Source organism: Mustela lutreola, chromosome 2 (assembly GCF_030435805.1).
Source record: "Mustela lutreola isolate mMusLut2 chromosome 2, mMusLut2.pri, whole genome shotgun sequence".
Lineage (NCBI taxonomy): Eukaryota > Metazoa > Chordata > Mammalia > Carnivora > Mustelidae > Mustela > Mustela lutreola.
The window spans coordinates 118,000,878-118,020,786 of NC_081291.1; the positions used below are offsets into that span (position 1 = coordinate 118,000,878).

A 19,909-nucleotide genomic window follows, 5' to 3' on the forward strand; every position below is an offset into this window, starting at 1 on the left:
AGATCACAAGTAGGTAGAGAGGCAGGCAGAAAGAAAGGAGAAAGCAGGCTCCCGGCTGAGCAGAGAGTCGGATGTGGGGCTTGATCCCAGGACCCTGGGATCATGACCTGAGCCGAAGGCAGCTGCTTAACCAACTGAGCCACCGAGGTGCCCCTTACCTGTGATTTCTAGATCATATTACTGAACCTCTCTGAACTTCAGTTTCTGTATATAAAATGGGAATAACACCTCTTTCAGATCTGCAGTGCATGTGTGCTTAGAAAGCTTAGCATAATAAGGAGCATGTACTAGGAAATGTAGTGGGAGTTCCTGTTTAGTCATCGAAATTCTGTAGAGCCACGCCAGGATAAAATTATTGTCAACCATAATTAAAGAAAACAAAATCACGAGGAATAAAATACTATTGGCAAAGTTATGTTAGAAAATAAGAAGTATTGGTCTTACTGGCTTCATTGTAATCCTTTGTTAAAGGGTGAAGGGGACTATTGAAGAATACTTGTCAATTAACAGTGGCATTAGGGAGCAAGAATATTGACTGGATTTTGGTAAGGGTTTTGTTTAGCTAGAGCTCTGTATACTCTGAATCTCACTTAAAAATTGTTTTTTAATAGTTATTGGTAGGAAGCTTTTCTCTAGTCTGCTTTTCAGAAGTTTATTGTCTGTGAATGTAGCCCTTAACCTTGAGATGGCAGAGATTAATACAATGTTTGTTGTAGGATGAGCCTGGTGGTGGGTATTAAGGAGCGCCTGTATTGCATGGAGCACTGGGTGTTGTACATAAGCAATGAATCTTCAAACACTGCAAAAAAATAAAGTTAATTATAACAGGAAAAGTGTTTGTTGTAGGAAACAGCATTTGTTAAAGTGTTAGAGAAATTTTTTTCACTTGATGTTGTAGTTTATTAATGGGCCAGATTTGCTCACCAACATTATAACTTACTATAACTTCATTGATTTCAGTATCACTGATTTAATCTGTACATAAAGTAAATTAGCTGCTAAATTAAAAAAGTATCTTTAGTCTCTTCCTACAGGGTTGCAGGTAAAATGGTCACTAGAACTGATTCATTTGGAATTCATTTTGATTCATCTGTAGTGTTTGGAGTGTATCTCTTTGTATGACTTTCTTAGTGGCTGCTCTGGGTATTGCAATATGTTTATATATCACTCACCACAGTCTGTTGTGTGGTGGTTGAATGAAGTGAACCTTACCTCCATTTTCATTCCTGTATCTTCCTCAAATTATAATTATCTTAAATATTTCCTCTGCATACATTTAGAATATTGGCCACTATTCTTACTATATGTGCTTCAGCCACTACGCATCATATAGAAAATTCCAGCAAAGGAGAAAACTTTCGTATTTATGTGTAATTTTTACTTTTTCCATTGTTCTTCTGCCCTGATGTTTTAAGATTTCTTCCATCTATCATTTTCATTTTATTGAAGGAATTTTCTTTAGCCATTCCTTCAGTAGGTCTGCTAGTGATAAATTCTCTTAGGTTATTCTTTGAGAATGTCTGGCCCTTCCTTTCCGAAGGATATTTTCACTGGATAAAAAATTCCAGGCTGACATTTCTTTCTTTCTTTTTTTTTTTTTTAAGATTTTATTTATTTATTTGACAGAGAGAGATCACAAGTAGGCAGAGAGGCAGGCAGGGAGAGAGGAGGAAGCAGGCTCCCTGCTGAGCAGAGAGCCCGATGTGGGACTCCATCCCAGGACCCTGAGATCATGACCTGAGCCGAAGGCAGCGGCTTAACCTAAAAAATGTTGTGCCACTCTTTTTGGCCTCCATAGTCTCTGAAGAAAAATCCTGTGTTGTTCAAATAGCTTTTTGCCTATAGGGAAGGTGTTGTGGTCTCTTTGAAGATTTTTTTCTTTTTCTTGAGTTTTCAGAAGTTTGACCCTGTCTTGTCATGGGTATCTTTGTGTTGATCTTGTTTGAAGTTTGCTTACCTTCTTGAATCTAGAGTTTTTGTCTTTTGGGAAACTTTCAGCCATTACTACTTGAAATACTTTTTCAGCCTCACCCTTTCTCCCTCCTCTGGAACTCTGATAACATGACATTAGATCACTTATAATCTCATGGATTCCTGAAATTTGTTTTTCTCAGTCTTGTCTTTCTGTTGTCCAGACTAGGTAATTACTGTTCTGTTTCAGATTTATGATTATTTTCTTTGTCCTTTCCTTTCTGCCTCAGCCCATTTATTGAGTGTTTTTAATTAGGGCCACTGTGTTTTTCAGTTCTAAAGTTTACATTGTTCATTGTGTCTTCTGTTTCTTTGAGCTTTTCTATTTCTGTGCTATTTTTCACTTGTTTCAAGCATGTTTGTAATTGCTCATTAAAGCATTTTTATAATTGCTGTTTTAAAATGCCTGTCAGACAGGGCCCCGAGTGGCTCAGTCATTTGGGCATCTGACTCTTCATTTTGGCTCAGGTCATGATCTCATGGGCCATGGGATGAAGCCTCGGGTGGGCTCTGCGCTCAGCTGGGAGTCTTGAGATCCCTTCCCCCTGTCCCTCTCTGCTGCTTGCATGCTCCCACTCTCTTTCTCTCTCAAGTAAATAAAACCTTTAAAAAAAGTAAAAGATAAACTGTCAGCCATTTTTAATATCTTGCGGGGGGGTCTATTGTCCTTTCTCATTCAAGTTGAGATTTTTATGGTTCTTGGTATGGTGAGTGATTTTTTAAATGAAACCTGAACATTTTGGATATTATGAGATTTTGAATTTTATTTAAATCTACTGTTTATCAGTCTGCCCTCTGACACTGCTCTGATGAGGGGAAGGGGTATGTTGACCATTATTGTCTGATGAGGTGTGGAGGTCCAGGTTTCCCACTCAGCCTCCTTTGACACTGAGGGGACGAGGGCTCTTGTTATTAAAGGGCAGGCCTGGGAATTTAGCCTCCTTTGTACACCTCTCCCAACGAGGAGAAACAGGGTGCCTTGTTACTGCTGCCCGCATGGCCTCCACTGACTACCCTATCAACAGTGTTGGGATGCTGGCTTGCAGTCTGCAAGGGTAGAAGCCTAGGCTCTCCGCTCAGCCTTTGTTGATGAGGATTGGGCCATAGCTTGTTCTTTTGTATTTGGCTGTAATAGAGTGGTTGTTGTCTAAAAGTTGATTGTCTTGCTAGGCAACCTTTTTTTGACCCTTTGGCCATAGCATTTTAGGGTGTGGGGATGGACCCATTTTGTCTGAGTTCTTTGGTATTTCCAGGTGAAGAGCTTCTCCAGAGCCAAGTCTGAGTTACATGAGGTCCAAAGAAAACCCAGGGGACTCACCACTGTGTCATTCCTTAGGGTTCCAGCCAGGGTTCCTTTCTTCTCTCAGCCTTTTAGAGTCTTCTTACATTTGTTTCATATGTAATGCCAGGGTTTTTAGCTGTACTCATTAGCTTGTGGAAACACAAAGCCCCTTAGAGCAAATTCATTTAAAATTCATAGTGCGAAAAAATCACACATGTGAACAATTATATGAAGATTATGTAAAGAATTAGGAGGGGCGCCTGGGTGACTCAGTTGTTAAGTATCTGCCTTCGGCTCAGGTCCATCATGATCCCAGTGCCCTAGGATCAAGCTCTGCATGCTCAGCAGGAAGCCTGCTTCTCCATCTCCCACTCCCCCTGCTTGTGTTCCCTCTCTCGCTGTCTCTCTGTCAGATAAATAAAATCTTAAAGAATTATGAAAATTTACTTATGACGCAAAAAATTATATGCACATATTGATTGCAAGTACATAACCAGTGTACATCAATTATTGGTGGAGAATAAAAGATCTTCATCTCTAACTGTGGAGGCAGATGTCTAGAGTCTACATGAATTGGGTTTGACTCCCTGAAATTGCATCTAAGGTATATATGAATGTGAAATTTTTCTGAGGAGGAAGGGTCCATTTTCATTATACTCTTAAAGCCTCTGACTAGGAAAGGTAAAAATAAAGAATCTTTGCTTGGGGGTAGTCCCAAGTATTTGTTAAAAAAAAGCAAGTTGAGGGGCACCTGGGTGGCTCAGTGGGTTAAAGCCTCTGCCTTCGGCTCAGGTCATGATCCCAGGGTCCTGGGATTGAGCCCCGCATCGGGCATTGGGCTCTCTGCTTTGCGGGAAGCCTGCTTCTCTGCCTGCCTCTCTGCTTACTTGTGATTTCTCTCTGTCAAATAAATAAATAAAATCTTAAAAAGAAAAAAAAGCAAGTTGAGATTTAGACACATAAATATTTGTGTTTGTGTAGGTAAAGGTCACTTTGAGAAAGTTCTAGAAGGACAATGGAACTGCTCTCCATCTTTAAGTTATAATAAGTACAATAAGATACAATCAGAAACTGGCTTTATGTAGAAATGCCCAGTAAAGAGAATTTTCTTTCATATTAAATATCTATAATGAGGACTTTAGTTGGAGAACATAATCATCTATGGAGAATCTAGAGCCACCTAACAATTTTAATGTTCTTTTATATCAGGTTATCAAATTCTCTTGGCCTCATTTGGAGAAGTGTATAATTTTATTGTTTTGTTTTTTCCTCCGGGAAAATAAGGTTTCAGTGATTTTGGGTTTTGTTGAGTTGACTTTTTAAAGTTTGTTTAAAAATAAACCTAACATACTAGAGTTGCTCATAGGCTGTAAAGCCTGGAAGGTGATGAGCCACTGTTCACCCTAACTTTCCAATACTTAGTGACATTAACATCTAGTCTGCTTAATACAGTATGTGCTTATAGATTTTGGAGGCAGATGTTGAAGTTCCAGGCAGAATGAATCTTTCAGAATAAATATAAATATGTCCAGCATAACATGTTGCACCATGACCCAGCAAGTGTTGTGGGGATATATGCCAACAGTCTTCTGCGGTGGTTCTGATATCCTTGGAATTTGCTGTGACCCATTTAGATCCTGGACTAGAGAACCAGGGAAAAGCGAACAAATGATGGAGGCCAGTTTGTATGCATGTGTGTATTTCTACACAATCAGTGATCTCCCTGTTAAGGGAAGTCAGGATTTTAGAAAAACCTTGTGTGTTAGCCTTGTGTTAGAAGCCAGTTTGGTCAGTATTCAAGAGCAGACAGTTGATCTTAAATATGGTAGATAGAATTCAGATTCGTAACCTCCGCTGTATAATTGCAGGCTCCACCTACACTCACCAGTGGCTTTATTTATTTATTTTTAAGATTTTATTTATTTATTTGACAGAGTGAGATCACAAGTAGGCAGAGAAGCAGGCAGAGAGAGAGAGGAGGAAGCAGGCTCCCTGCCAAGCAGAGAGCCCGATGCGGGACTCGATCCCAGGACCCTGAGATCATGACCTGAGCCAAAGGCAGAGGCTCAACCCACTGAACCACCCAGGCGCTTTCACCGGTGGCTTTAATAGGCGATGGAGGTTTGTTTCCTTGTTGTTCTTCGCATTTTTTCAGCCTAAGGACTGGGGATTTTGGGGCCCACTTAACTTTCACTTAGGTCTTTGGTTCTCCTTCCAAGGGATATTCGTACTGTTCTCCCATCCTGCAGTTACCCAGCCTGGGAAGGCAGCTTGAGCTAGTTTCCCTATTTGGGTCAGCTGGCAACTATGTATTAGAGAGTTGGGATTTCTGGGATCCTGGGACTCCTAACACTTTAAAGTATTAATAATTACTGGAATGTCAAATAATCTTGGGTTTTAAAGCAGCCCTTTGTAGAAGTGGTGGTTGTGAGAAGTAGATGCTATTTTTCAGAAATAGTGTTTTTAGTATGAAAATGTAGGACCTGGGACACCTGGGTGGCTCAGTTGATTACACGTCTGCCTTTGGCTCAGGTCTTGATCCTAGAGTCCCAGGATCAAGCCCCGAGTTGGGCTTCCCAGCTCAGCGGGGAGTGTGCTCCTCCCTCTGACCCTCCCCACTCTTATGTTTGCTCACTCACTCTCTCAAATAAATAGCTTTTTTTTTTTTTAAGATTTTATTTATTTAATGGACAGAGATCACAAGTAGGCAGAGAGGCAGGAGGAAGCAGGCTCCCTGCTGAGCAGAGAGCCCGATGTGGGGCTCAATCCCAGGACCCTGGGATCATGACCTGAGCCGAAGTCAGAGCCTTTAACAGGCACCCTTTTTTTTTTTTTTTTTTTTTTTTTTTTTTTTAAAGAAAATGTCCTTTTATTTATGGGGTAATCAAATACAGTCAACTATAGAAGCATCTTTTATGGGCGCCTGGGTGGCTCAGTGGGTTAAGCCGCTGCCTTCGGCTCAGGTCATGATCTCAGGGTCCTGGGATCGAGTCCCGCATCAGGCTCTCTGCTTGGCAGGGAGCCTGCTTCCTCCTCTCTCTCTCTGCCTGCCTCTCTGCCTCTATGCCTACTTGTGATCTCTGTCAAATAAATGAATAAAATCTTTAAAAAAAAAAAAAAGCATCTTTTATAAAAATCACTGTTAGGTGTCTTTTAAAAATATTCTATTTAGAAATTAAATCTTACAGAAAAGTTGCAGTACAAAGGACTCCTAAGTCTTTTTAAAAAAGAAAAAAAAGCAACAAAAGTCTGCACGTGTTTAAAGTTTATATATAGGTAAGCTCAGGCATGTGGACACCCATGGAGCCAATGCCACAATCAGGATAATGAACATATTCATCATCCCTGAAAGTTTCCTGGTGGTCCTTGGTAGCCCCTTCTTCTCCTTCTCCCCACATTGTTGGGCAATAACTCCTCTCCTTTCTGTCATGATAGTTTCATTTGTACTTATTTTCTACACTTTGATATTCATGGAATCATCCAGCATGTACTCCTTTTTGTTACTGTTCTGGCTTCCATTACTCTGTGGTTATTTTGAAATTCATCCATGAAGTTCTGTGTATCAGTTTCTTCTTTGAATGGGTGGCAAATGTTCTGTTGTATGAATATGCCAGAATATGTATATCCATTCACATGGTGGACATTTGGGTTGTTTCTAGTTTTAGCTATTGCAGAAAAGCTGCTGTGAACCTTTGTGTGTAACTTTGTGTGGATGTGTGCTTTCATTTCTCTTGGGCTGATACCTAGGAGTGGAATGGCTATCATATGGCGAATAAGTATTTAACTTTTGAGGAACTTCCAAATAGTCTTCCAGAATGGTTATAGTATTTTACTTTCCCACCAGCAGTATGTGATATTTTCAGTTTCTTCATATCTTTACTAACACTTTGTATGGTCAGTCTTTTTAATTTGTAATCAGTATATAGTGATATCTGTGTGGTTTTAATTTTTATTTCTTTAGTGATTAATGATGTTGATCAGTTTTTCATGTGCTTATTTGCTATCCATATATCTTCTCTGAAGTGTTCAAATATTTTGCCTGATCTTTATACGTTTTGAATTCTGTATACAAGTGCTGTATCAGATTTGAGTTATACCAGTATTCTCTTTTAGCCTGTATCTTGCCTTTTCTCCACAGTGTCATTTAAAGACTGTTATTTTTTAGTTTATGTGTAGTCTGATTTACTAATTTTTTTTTTCTTAAGGATCATGCTTTTTGGTTTCATAACTATGAAATGTTGACTTAGCTTATAGTCACAGAGGTTTTCTCCTATGTTTTTTTAAAAGGTTTTTATCTTACATTTTACATTTGTGTTTCACTTTGAAAGAACTGCAAAAGACTCTTGAACCAGTCACCAGCTTTTCATATTTTGCCACATTTCACTTACCATTTTCTCTATATATACATATTGTTTTTTCTGAACTATTTGCAAGTAGGTTGCATATATCACGTCCTTTTACCCTTAAATACTTCAGTGTATATTTCTAAGAATATGAATATTCTTATATTTTTCCATAGTTCAGTTATCAAATTCAGGAAATTTAATGTTGATATAATATACCTTCATTTATAGAACATACTCCAGTTTGTCCCATTAATGTCTTTTGTAACTATTTTTCCCCCTCTGAAATCATGTACTACATTTAGTGGTTATGTCTCTATGGTCTCCTAAAAGCTGGAACATCTTCTGCAACTTTTTTTTCTAACTAAGCTTTGGTTTCCATAACATACTAGTTTTGGTGTACAGCATAGTGATTTGACATTTGTATATGTATATAAAAGTGTATATATATATATATTTTTTTAAGATTTTATTTATTTATTTAATAGAGATCACAAGCAGGCAGAGAAGCAGGCAGAGAGAGAGGGGGAAGCAGGCTCCCTGCTGAGCAGAGAGCCTGATGCAGGGCTCCATCCCAGGACCCTGAGATCATGACCTGAGCAGAAGGCAAAGGCTTAACCCACTAAGCTACCCAGGTACCCCTGACATTTGTATATATTGTAGAATGATCACCACAATAAGTCTAGTTAACATAGTTAAGCCTGTTACCAATTATTGTTACACTTTTTTTTTCCCTTGTGATAAGAACTTTTAAGATCTATTCTCTCAGCAACTTTCAAATATGCTACACAGTATTAGTAACTGTGGTTGCTGTGCTGTAAATTACATCCCCATGACTTACCTATTTTATAATTGAAAGCTTGTACCTTTTGACCTCCTTCACCCATTTTGGCCCTCCCCATTCCTGACTCTGGCAGCCACCAGTCTGTTCTCTCCATACATGGGCTTGTTTCTTATTTGTTTTTGTTGTTGTTGTTTTTTAAGATTCCGTGCATAAGTAAAATCATCCAGAATTTGCCTTTCTCTGCCTTATTTCACTTGGTTAATCCATGTTGTCACAAATGGCAAGATTTCCTTCCTTCATTCATTCACTCATTCATTTAAGATTTTATTTATTAGAGAGAGTGTGCACAAGCGGGGTGGGTGGGGCAGAGCAGAGGGAGAGTGAGTGAATCCCAGGCAGATTCCCTGCTGAGCCCAGAGCCCAGCACGGGGCTCAGTCTTACAACCCTGAGATCATGACCCAAGCCGAAGTCATGAGTTAGATGCCCAACTGACTGAGCCACCCAGGCACCCTAAGATTTCCTTCTTTTTAATGGCTGAATAATACTCGTGTGTGTGTTTGTACACCATGTTTTATCTGATCATCTATCAATAGACACAGGTTATTTCCCTATCTTAGCTGTTGTAAATAACTCTAGTATGAACATGGGGGTGCATATACCCTTTTGAGTTAGTGTCTTTGGATAAATACACAGAAGTGAAATTACTGGATCATATGATAATTCTGCTTTTAATTTTTTAAATATTTTTTTAAAGATTTAATTAATTTATTGAGAGAAAGAGTGCACAAGTGAGGGGAGGGGCAAAAGGAGAGGGGGTGAGAGAGCATCTTAGAGCAGACTGTGCTAAGCAGGGAGCCTGACACAGGGCTTGATCTCCCAACCTGGAGATCATGCCCTGAGCAGAAATCAAGAGTCCAATGCCCAACTGACTGAGCTACCCAGGTGTCCCTTTGGTTTTAATTTTTTTAGGAACTTCCATGCTGTTTTCCATAGTGGTTGTACCAATTTACAGTCCCATCAGTGGTACATGAGGGTTCCTTTTTCTCCACATCCTTGCCAACACTTGTTTTCTTTTTTGATAGTAGCCATTCTGACAGGTGTGAGGTGATATCTCACTGATTTTGATTAGCATTTTCCTGATTAGTGATGTTGAGCGCCTCTTCATGTGTCGACAGGCCATCTGAATGTCTCTTTTGGGAAAATGTCTGCAGATCTTCTGCCCATTTTAAATTGGTTCATGTTTTTTTGCTATTGAGTTATATGAGTTCTTTATATATTTCAGAAATTAATCCCTTCTCAGATGTAATTTGCAAATATCTTCTCCACTTGGAAGGTTGTCTTTTCATTTTATTGATGGTTTCCTCTTGCTGTGCAGAAGCTTTTGGATTTGATGTAGTTCTGCTTGTTGCTTTTGGGCAGCCCTTTTTTCCCCATGTCATTAAGTTTTGAACAATACAGGTTGGTTATTTATTAGAATGTCCATCGGTTGGGTTTGTCTGTTTCCTCATGATAAGATGCTGATTGTGTGTTTTGTTTGGAATGCTACACAACTGGTGTTACGTCCTCAGATAACCCCAAATGGAAGCACCTAATGCCCATTTGCCTCTTAATGTCTGTTTGTTGACTGGTTGTTATCCTGCTTCTCTATTGTAAAGTTACTATTTTCCTTTACCTTTTATTTAATTTTATTTATTTATTTATTTTTAAAGATTTTATTTATTTATTTGATAGAGATGACAAGTAGGCAGAGAGGCAGGCAGAGAAACAGGCAGAGAGACAAGAGGAAGCAGGCTCTCCAAGGAGCAGAGAGCCCGATGCGGGGCTCGATCCCAGGATCCTGGGATCATGACCTGAGCCGAAGGCAGAGGCTTTAACCCACTGAGCCACCCAGGCGCCCCTTCCTTTACCTTTTAAAATCAATGTGTAATTTGTGAGAAGATGCTTTAGGATTTATCTAAGTATCAGGGTCTCGTTTGTCACCTCCCTGAAATATGAAGCATCCATTTATTATTCTGGCTTGAATCCGTTTTTGCCGTGATGGTTGTAAAGGTGTATGTCTCAGTAGCTTTCTCTATGTTAGCATCTTCTATAACCATAACTTGCCAAACTAAAAAATTAGTATTGGTAGAACATTGTTTAACTGCAGACCATAGGGGTGCCTGGGTGGCCTCAGTCATAAGCATCTGCCTTCAGCTCAGGTCATGATCCCAGGGTTCTGGGATCGAGCCCTACTTCGGGCTCCCTGCTTGTTGGGAAGCCTGCTTCTCCCTCTCCCACTCCCCCTGCTTGTTGTTCCCTCTCTTGCTGTGTCTCTTTCTCTCAACTAAATAAATAAAATCTAAAACAAAAACCAAAAACAACCTCCTGCAGACTATATTTGGATTTCCAATTTTCCTATGTTTTTTTTTTTCCCAGGATACTACCTTGCATTTAATTATGATGTCTTTTTAGTATCGTACAGTCTAATGGTTTCTCAGTCTTTCCTTCTCTTTCATAACCTTGATACTTTGGAAGAAAGTGGGACTATGTTTTGTAGAATGTCCCCCATAGAGGTTTTATTATTTTATATATATATATATATATTATTTATTTATTTATTTATTAAGGATTTTTAAGTAATCTGTACATCCACTGTGGGGCTTGAACTCAACCCTAAGATTGAGTCACATGCTCTACCAACTGAGCCAGATAGATGCCTCAGACTTTTATTATTTTAATAAATGACTAGAACTGAGAACTTTGGCAGAAGACGAATGAAGTTAAAACGCTGGCTTCCCTTTGCCCTCCCCCTAGGCTCCAGCTGCACTCAGCTTCTTTGCATTTCTCCCTCTCACTATACTTTCTGATCTCCAGCCTTGGTGCAAGCTGGTTTTCTGTCTAGAACACTCTTTTCATCTCCTCCCCTTCTAAAAGATGGGCCAGTGCCTGGTGATCCTTCTGTGCAAAAATTGATGCCACTTACGACCCCTGAGCTTACATCAGCTGTCCCTTCCATGTGCTGCTGTAGTATGCCCTGCTTCCCCAGAATAACTGATCATGTTTTGTTGTTTTTACTTCTGCCCCGCTGTAAGCTCCATTAAGGAAGGGACTGCTGGTTTTGTTCCCCTCTGTACTCCCACCATCTAGCATCGTGTCTGGCATAAAGTAGGCCTCAAATATTTAGATGAATGATGATTATCATGAGATTTAATGTGAACTAAGGATTATGATCTAATTTCTCAAATATTCTACCATTTAGAGGAAGTGGGAACATGTCTAACATAAAGAGTTTAATTAGCATTATTTATCCAGGAGATACTTCATAGCCATTGTACATTTAAGTTACAAAGGTTTTGTGGCAACCTGGAAAAACACATGATTTTTAAAAATACAGCCATTATAATTTCAACTACAATAAGAATTTCAGCTATAACAAGAATTGGTTGACTTATTGATCACAAGTTTGTAACATTTAGGTTTTGTTTTTTATTTGTTGTTGTTTTTCTAGTAAACTCTAGACACAACATGGGGTTTGAACTCACAACTCTGAGATCAAGAGTTGCGTGCTTTACCAACTGAGCCAGCCAGGCGCCCTGACATTTAGATTTTTATTCTCCAATATGAGGTCGTTGGGAGAAGTGCTTCTTAGGCAGGCAGATACGTGTGTGTCCCTGGGAGGATACTGTGATGGGTGGATCATGCAGAACCATGGGACAGACATGGCATGCTTTCCTGAGGCAGAACCTTTGTGCAGAGGTTTTAAAGAAAATGTTTAGTTTTATTATGAAGTAGGGTGCAAATTTCACGTGTGTATTTGTTTTTTAGAAAAAGCATTATGGTGCCTCCTTACTGCAGTAGGCAGTGCATCAGTCTCATAGAAAAAGCATTATATTTGGAAGAAATTCATGCATGTGGGTTTCTTTGGGCAAATTCATGTCACACTTTGGGTGAATTGGCTTTGTGGAAATTTTGAGAATTTCTTTTTAGTCATTCAGTGAAATCCCTGAAGTTCATTAAGCGCTCACATGGTGGTTGTTACACATCTCATTCTTTCTAGGCGGTTACCGTGCAGTGGACTTGCAGCCCCTTTGCCTGATATTTTCTGTCTTAATAACTAAAAGCTTTTAAACTTTGTGCTCACCCTAGAAATGTGTGGCTTATAAATATAAATAAATAAATATAAATATAAAATAAATGATATAAATAATATATTTATATGTATTTTAGATATATAAATATGTATTATATATATTTATATATAATATAAATAGTATATAAATATAAATAAAAAGTATTGCTACTTTAGATATTAATAGTCACTAAACAGCTACACATTGAGATTCTCACATGTTCATGTGTGTTCATTTGCAGTCAGGCGCAATCATGACCGTCCTTGCTGCTGTCTGCACAAAGATCCCAGAAGGGAGGCTCGCCATTATCTTCCTTCCAATGTTCACATTCACGGCAGGGAATGTGAGTATTTTTATGAAGTGAAGTGCTGGGGACAGTGGTGATATTTTTACATTGACTGAATTCTTGCCCTTAAATTAGAAATGTCAATGCTGGAGGAATCAAAGTTGTACCAGTTCTATTCTCTTTTGCTGGCTTTTAGGCCCTAAAAGCCATTATTGCCATGGATACAGCAGGAATGATCCTGGGATGGAAATTTTTTGATCATGCAGCACATCTTGGGGGAGCTCTCTTTGGAATGTAAGTATGAGTGTAAGTGATTGCTGCACTGCCATCTTGGGTCCTCTCCCGCTGCCCACCTTAAGAAGGCGGAGCAAGGCAGTTAACTCTGGGATGGAAGCAGGGGCCGGTGGGGGTGGGAGGGTGAGAAAACCTGCACACAGTTTGCTTTAGCCTTGCCTGACTTCACCACATGAGGTAGAAGGAGAAGAATTACAGTCTTGGCCCAGCCTCAGTTGTTGGTGGAGCTGTTGTGCCTTTGACCTACCCTTGATCTCCATTCATCCCAACTCGGGAGCTGTCAGGATTGCTACCCCCTCTTGGGATACTGTTCCCCACCCCCAGTGTGCGCTGTTTTCTCCTTTCCGCACTCTCAGGCCTCCTCTCCTGCCACCCCTCACCTCCCTGTCACCAGTGCTGGGCAGACACAAAGTGGACACTGCCTAGGACAGATGTCCAGGTGTGTGGTGATGTCTGAACAAGTAGAGGCTGGGGATCCTAAACCTGTGTTTACTGGGCATCTGTTAGGTGGCAGGCTCTGAGCTAGTGTTTCCATTCTACTCTTACTACCTTCATTTTACTGATGGGAAGCAGGCTCAGAAGTGATCTTCCCCAGGTCAGATAGCTAGGAGCAGAGCAAAGATTTAAACCCAGATCCAAAGTCCCTTCCACCTCCATCACACCATATCGAGCACAATAGCACAGTGTTCACAAGATCTTCCATTTGGGTGTCACATGATGGAATGTTGCCTAAAATGTAGTGGCGCTGGAGCAACTATCACAGAACCTCAGGACTCCTGGAGCCCATCTGACCAGGAGAGTCCCTTCAGCAGAGTCATTGTCTATTGGATGTACTGGATCCCCTGATGGACTGTTTTTTCCTGCATAAATGTTGCTTTTTGTGGCATTTACTTGGTTTTTACTTTCTTTCTTTTTTTTTTTTTCCCATGACAATGGAAAACTTAAGCTTTTTAATTAAAAAAAAAAAAATCTATTCTAAGTGGAGCAGTTTTGCCCAGTAGGCGGTGGAATAAATGCCATTATGCCATTTATAATTTTCGGTGATGATTAAAGAATCGCATATGTGAGTGAGTTCTGGCTTTAACAGCAGCACATTATAAATAGTAGAAACTGACCTGATATTACAATGTGAGAAACATAAAGACTTAGGAAAAACGGTTCGGTTTTATGAACTCTAAATTTATCTCTCTGGATCCTCCCATTTATACATAAAGGATCTTCTCCCCAGCAGGTTTTTATTCTTCTGAACTATAATTAGATGACCTTTTCCATTCTGAAAATAATTGGGTCAAATGTATTTTAAAGTACAGGATCTGAAAGGCAGAGGAGTCCCTTCTCTTTGCGGTTTCTAATTTCAGCTCCTTTCATTTACTAGATCGCAGTCACATCCAGAATTCATCTTTACCAACATCTTTAATTCAGTTAGTAAAGCTAAATATTTAGAAAATCGTACTGATGGTAAAGATTCCTTTAGTATCCTCCTGCATATTTCCTTGACTCTGTGTCTCTCACCTTGTACTTTTGCAATAATAAGTGCTAACATGTATTGAATATTTACTGTGTGCCCAAGCTAAGGGCTGATTTAATACTCTTAAACCCTGTGGGGTATTCATTTTATGGGAAGGAACTGCTTTATTTTATTTAATTTTTTCAAAGATTTTATTTTTTTAAGAGAGAGCGCCTGAATGGGAAGGATAGTCAGAGGAAGAAGAAACAGACTCCCTGCTGATCAGGGAGCCCAACTTGGGGTTTGAGCCCAGGACTCCGAGATCATGACCTGAGCTGAGAGCAGATGCTTAACTGACTGAGCCAGTCACACAGGCATCCCAAAAACTGCTTTCAAGAAGGCAGCTGTTCGAAGTCACACAGCTAGTCCTTGCAGAGCTGAATTTCAGAGTGAGCACTGGGCTCTGCGGCTGCTGCTGAACAAACCCAAAACACCAAATCAAAACAGAAATTGATCGGGCACCTGGGTGGCTCAGTGGGTTAAGCCGCTGCCTTCGGCTCAGGTCGTGATCTCAGGGTCCTGGGATTGAGTCCCGCATCGGGCTCTCTGCTCAGCAGGGAGCCTGCTTCCTCCTCTCTCTCTTTGCCTGCCTCTCTGCCTACTTGTGATCTCTCTCTGTCAAATAAATAAATTAAATTTAAAAAAAAAAAAAAAAAGAAAAAACAGAAATTGATCACCTGAAAGTGTTTTCCTACTTTTAATTTAGCCAAATGACCAATTATATTTGAACTTCCAAGTATAATCAGAACAGTTTACCTGTAATATTCAAGTATTTGACTCTCCGCTTGAAATGAGAGGGTTACAGAGTGTCTTGGGAAGACCTTTATTAATGGAGAGCTCCTGACAAGTGATTCATTTCTTGCAGGAGTTTTACAATTGCATTCAAATCTTAAGTGATCCTTTTTATCTGTTCTGTATTCACCACAAAATTTGACTAAGCCCAAAAGAATTTTGTAGCATGGTTTTTAATTGCATGTTTTTAAAAATGTCTTTTCTTTCTCTAAATTTACTGATTACTTTATTTTTCAACATTTTAATTATGACTATTTTTAACTATATTTAGTGAATATTAAAATTCAAGTACTTTAAAAAGATTTCAGTACTTTATAATAAACATTCAGAACATTAAAAATTGAAACATTAAACTGATATTTTGATATAAATCTGAGCCATTTAAATAGAGCATTTTTTCAGTCAGGTGTCTGGGGAGATGCAGAGATTAACAGAGTCTGGTCTCTGCCTCAGGGAACATGAAATCTGTTTGGGCAAACCAGAGTAAAAATAAAGGTGTCAGTCATGCAGCTTTCAGTAACAGCCATTCCAAATGAATCCCATCTCCTCCAGGAAGCCCTCTCAGCCTTCCCCTAGCTCAGGAGAGTAGGGGGTAGGTGCCCCTGAGTTATGCTACGACTGTGCCCCTCTCAGGTAGAGCTTCTAGTCTTGTAGCACATAGACCTTTGGGCTTCTAAAGGCAGGCCCTGCTCACTGGCACTCAGCTGTGTGTTCCTCAGCTTCCATTAGGTGCTCTCTGGATGCTGCAGTAGTGGTGAGGGCACAGCTTTCAGAGTCAGATGAGGTTCTAGTGTCCTTTCTGGTGATCTCTAGTTGCGTAGCCCAGGCAGGGTAAATTACTAAACCTCTTGGTGCTTCAGCTTCCTCAGCTCATTGCTTCAGGCTGCTTTCAGGCAGTTTTAAATGCACAGAATGGGGATTGGAATTGTACTTTAAAAGATGAGGAGTTGGGGCGCCTGGGTGGCTCAGTGGGTTAAGCCTCTGCTTTCGGCTCAGGTCATGGTCTCAGGATCCTGGGATCGAGGCCTGCATCAGGCTCTGCTCAGTGGGGAGCCTGCTTCCCCCTCTCTCTGCTTGTCTCTCTGCCTACTTGTGATCTCTCTCTCTGTCAAAATCTTAAAAAAAAAAAAAAAAGATGGGGAGAATTTGGATCAACAGATGACCCTTTGTGTAGCCAGGTAGGAGGTGATGAGAAGCATTTAAACTGTTGCATCTGGCTAGCTCAGTTGGTTAAGGTCTGCCTTTAGCTCAGATCCTGGGTCCTGAATTCTGGGATGGAGCCCAACGCCCCACTCCTGACCCCTCCCAACCTGGCATGCTCAGCAGGGATCCTGAGAGAGAACCCTCTGCCCACCCCCACCTGTGCTCTTGCACTCTCTCAAGTAAATAAAATCTTAAAAAGCTATTGAAGCCATCATTAGTGACTTCGAATGCTGACATTTCTTATATTTAATGTAGTGATGGGAGACCAGGCTTAAAATCTGTCTGACCTTCAGGTGAGTTCTTGACTGACTGCTTAGAAGCTCTTAGCCCCTGAGCAAATTGCTTTCTCTGAGACTTGGTTTCCTCGTGTCTTCATGGGGATTGATGCTTAATTGCAGTGGTGAATTAACAGTAGTATGTGTCATACATGGTCTGGCCCGCTTCGGCCTTTCACATACTCCATATTAAAGGTGAATCATTGCTCTATAGCAAATAAATTAATCAACTATTTAATAAGCAAGATAGTAAATGACCATGGCATTCAGTTTTTTAAAATGTCAACTTGATATCATCATGATACTTAACATTAGTATGTCATACTGTTTGAATGTTGAACTTGGTTTGTTTTTCTTTTCCCCAGATGGTATATCACTTATGGTCATGAACTCATTTGGAAGAACAGGGAGCCTCTAGTGAAAATTTGGCATGAAATGAGGACTAACAGCCCCAAAAAAGGCGGCTCGAAGTAAAACTGGGATTGGATGAGACTGGTGCGTGTGTCCTGTGCTGCCTCAAGAGTCCCAGGACACATCGGCCCTGGAGTGACCACGTCTTTGCTTCTGCCTGGAAGATACCCAGCACCGAGCTTTCCCAGTATTTTAACTCTATCCCCAGTACATGTCTTATTAGAAAGTGAATTATGACAAAGTTGTGAAATAAAGGTTTCTATCTCTAGTTTGTAAACAGAGGGTGTGTGTCCCTTTTGAAGAGCATTGATGCTGCCCTGGAATCGTGCTGTTAGTTATATTTGATGTAGCGGGAGCTGTGAACTTGGTGGAACTGCACAGGGAAGGTCTGAGACTCAGATGCTTGTTTTTGTACTTTGGCCTTCTTGCATCTCTGCTTACTCACCTACCCCTTTCCTTGGTTGGTTGGCAGGTTAAAAACAAACAAAAAAACCTTCTGTCTGTCATGACTGAAATAACAGAGGTAGTATTTTCTAAAAGTTTTCCTAAGAAAGGTAATGTTTTCTGGCAGTGAGTGGCATATACAAAAAGCTATTTTTAGGCTTCGTTTTCTAGATTAAAATTGTAGCTAATTTAAGCCTTAGAAGGAAATATCTTGGATAAATTCAGACTTGAATCTGAGCCTAATTGCATCTTGTATTCGAAAATGTACATTCTTTGAATTGAGGCATCATACTGAAATAGCAGAGTGGCCATCAGAACAGCTTCCCTATGGTTGAATTTGTGTTTGCCCTCATGATTAAAAATTATTTCTAGGAAATGCATTTTGAGAATTTAATAGTATTTGTTGAGATGATTTATAGGAGAGTTTTCTGTCTTTGTCTTCAAGAGATAATACCGGTTCTTGCACTTGGAGGGAGTGCAGCCAGCTGTTGAGGAGGGGGTCAGGCTTTATGGAAAAGAATGAGTTGTGCCCACCTCACAGTGCTGAGCTGAAAGGTAGCATGTCCTCACACAGAGGACTTGTGTAGGATTTGACAGTTCATACTCTTTTTTCCCCCAGATTCTTCTCTAGTGAAATACCAATTATTCTACCAGGCAGAAAGGATTTTATCCTAATGTCACTTCCGAGAGAGAGAGAGAGAGAGAGAGAGAGTGTGTGTGTGTGTGTGTGTGTGTGTGTGTGTGTGTGTGTGTGTTTCTTTTGTCCTAGCCTTCATTTTGCCAGTAAGGAGCCAGGGTAGTTGTGTGTGGGAACTTCTCGGGGTCACACTGCTGTGCTTTGACATTAGGAACATACTATGCCAACAACCCGGTGAGACACAGATGAGGCAAGAAGCATTTCCCAGAAATGGGATGGGAGGCTGAGATAATATGGACATTTCGTATGGAGTCCAAAATGGAATATATGTCTTGCTGTGGGCAGACTAGGGACACGGACTGTGAAGACATGTTTTCCTGCTTTATGATGGTTAGGGAGGGAGCATTTAGAAGGTCAAGTCCCTAAATCACTTCTCTGTCCAGAACACCCCTCCGTGCTAGTGCCTTTCAATAGGCAAATGCCATTCTCTCTGTGAGAGGCCTTGTGAAGGGTCAGAGCCCAGCCCTGGAAGCATGAGCCTTACAGTTGAGAGCTTTGGCAGTTGTTTCTACTCTTTGCCTACTAGGGTGTTTTCTCACTGTGGCTTCTCTGCTGACACCTGAGCACCCAAACTCCATGTTCTGTCTGGCTCATGTGCCTCTTGGGCTGTGCCTCCTGAACTGGCCTGTTAGGTGTGGTATGCCCAGGAAAGCAGCTATATCGTCTCACTCTTCCTCCCCTGGCTTCAGTTATCTTCATGAGGATGTCTTCTGAGCTCTGGGCCTGTGGACTATTTCTGTCCTTAGTACATGCATCTACTGTATACCAGATATGGTTTCAGGTGCTGGGATCCCACTCTCAAGTATCTCAAATATCTCAAGTGTCACTCCTGGCTTAAGGAGTGATCTCACCAATTGGAAGCCAGAAACTTGGGAGCCATTCTAGATTTCTTCCCCTCCCATGTCTAGAATCCAATACCCCTTCCATTCCCAGTGCCTGTGCCTTGGTTCAGTCCCTCATCTCTAACCTGGACTGTTGAGACTGTTCTCCAGCTGGTCTCTAAAATTTCCTTGTGTGTCTTCATATGGCCACAAAATGCTGAAAATACTTCAGTCACTCCCTGTTGTCTTCCATGAAAAACTTGTGGCTCCCGAGGCTCTCTGATCCAGCCTCTGATGGCTTTGGCTGAACCTCCCAATCCCCTATCCTGCATTTCTACCCTGAACCAACTACCCTCCCTCATTACAGGTGGCGGGACCAGCTGCCCTCCCCCACTTGCTTTATCCAGTTCTCTTGTTACCTACTACACTGAACCTCTGGGGTCCCCCAGCATTATTCCAGGCACATAGTAAGTGCTCTTTGTTGCTTAATGAATGATGAAGAAATAAAAAGAAGAGCTATCACTTTTTTTTTTTTCTTTTTTCCTGCAGGATGGAGTATTGTATTCTCCAATGTCCCAAGTGGCTATCCCAGGGCCCTGGAGTATGGAGGTCACAGAAAGCTTGTCCAACCCAGCGAGAGCAGGTGTGTAACTTCCCAGTGACTTCCCAGTGTGCTCCTCTCCTGCTGC

The 19,909-nt window shown here is 40.7% G+C and overlaps 1 protein-coding gene across 2 annotated transcripts in view; it reads left to right on the plus strand.

Annotated features, from left to right (window-relative positions):
* PARL (presenilin associated rhomboid like) overlaps positions 1-17,535 on the plus strand; it is a 49,002-nt gene extending 31,467 nt beyond the window's left edge. For both annotated transcript variants that reach the window (XM_059163342.1, XM_059163343.1), the window contains 3 exons: positions 12,732-12,833; positions 12,973-13,070; positions 17,213-17,535. In XM_059163342.1, the coding sequence (XP_059019325.1) occupies positions 12,732-12,833; positions 12,973-13,070; positions 17,213-17,321 (309 nt within the window). In that variant the 3' untranslated portion in view covers positions 17,322-17,535. The remainder of the gene's footprint in view (positions 1-12,731; positions 12,834-12,972; positions 13,071-17,212) is intronic.
* The last annotated feature ends 2,374 nt before the right edge of the window (positions 17,536-19,909 follow it).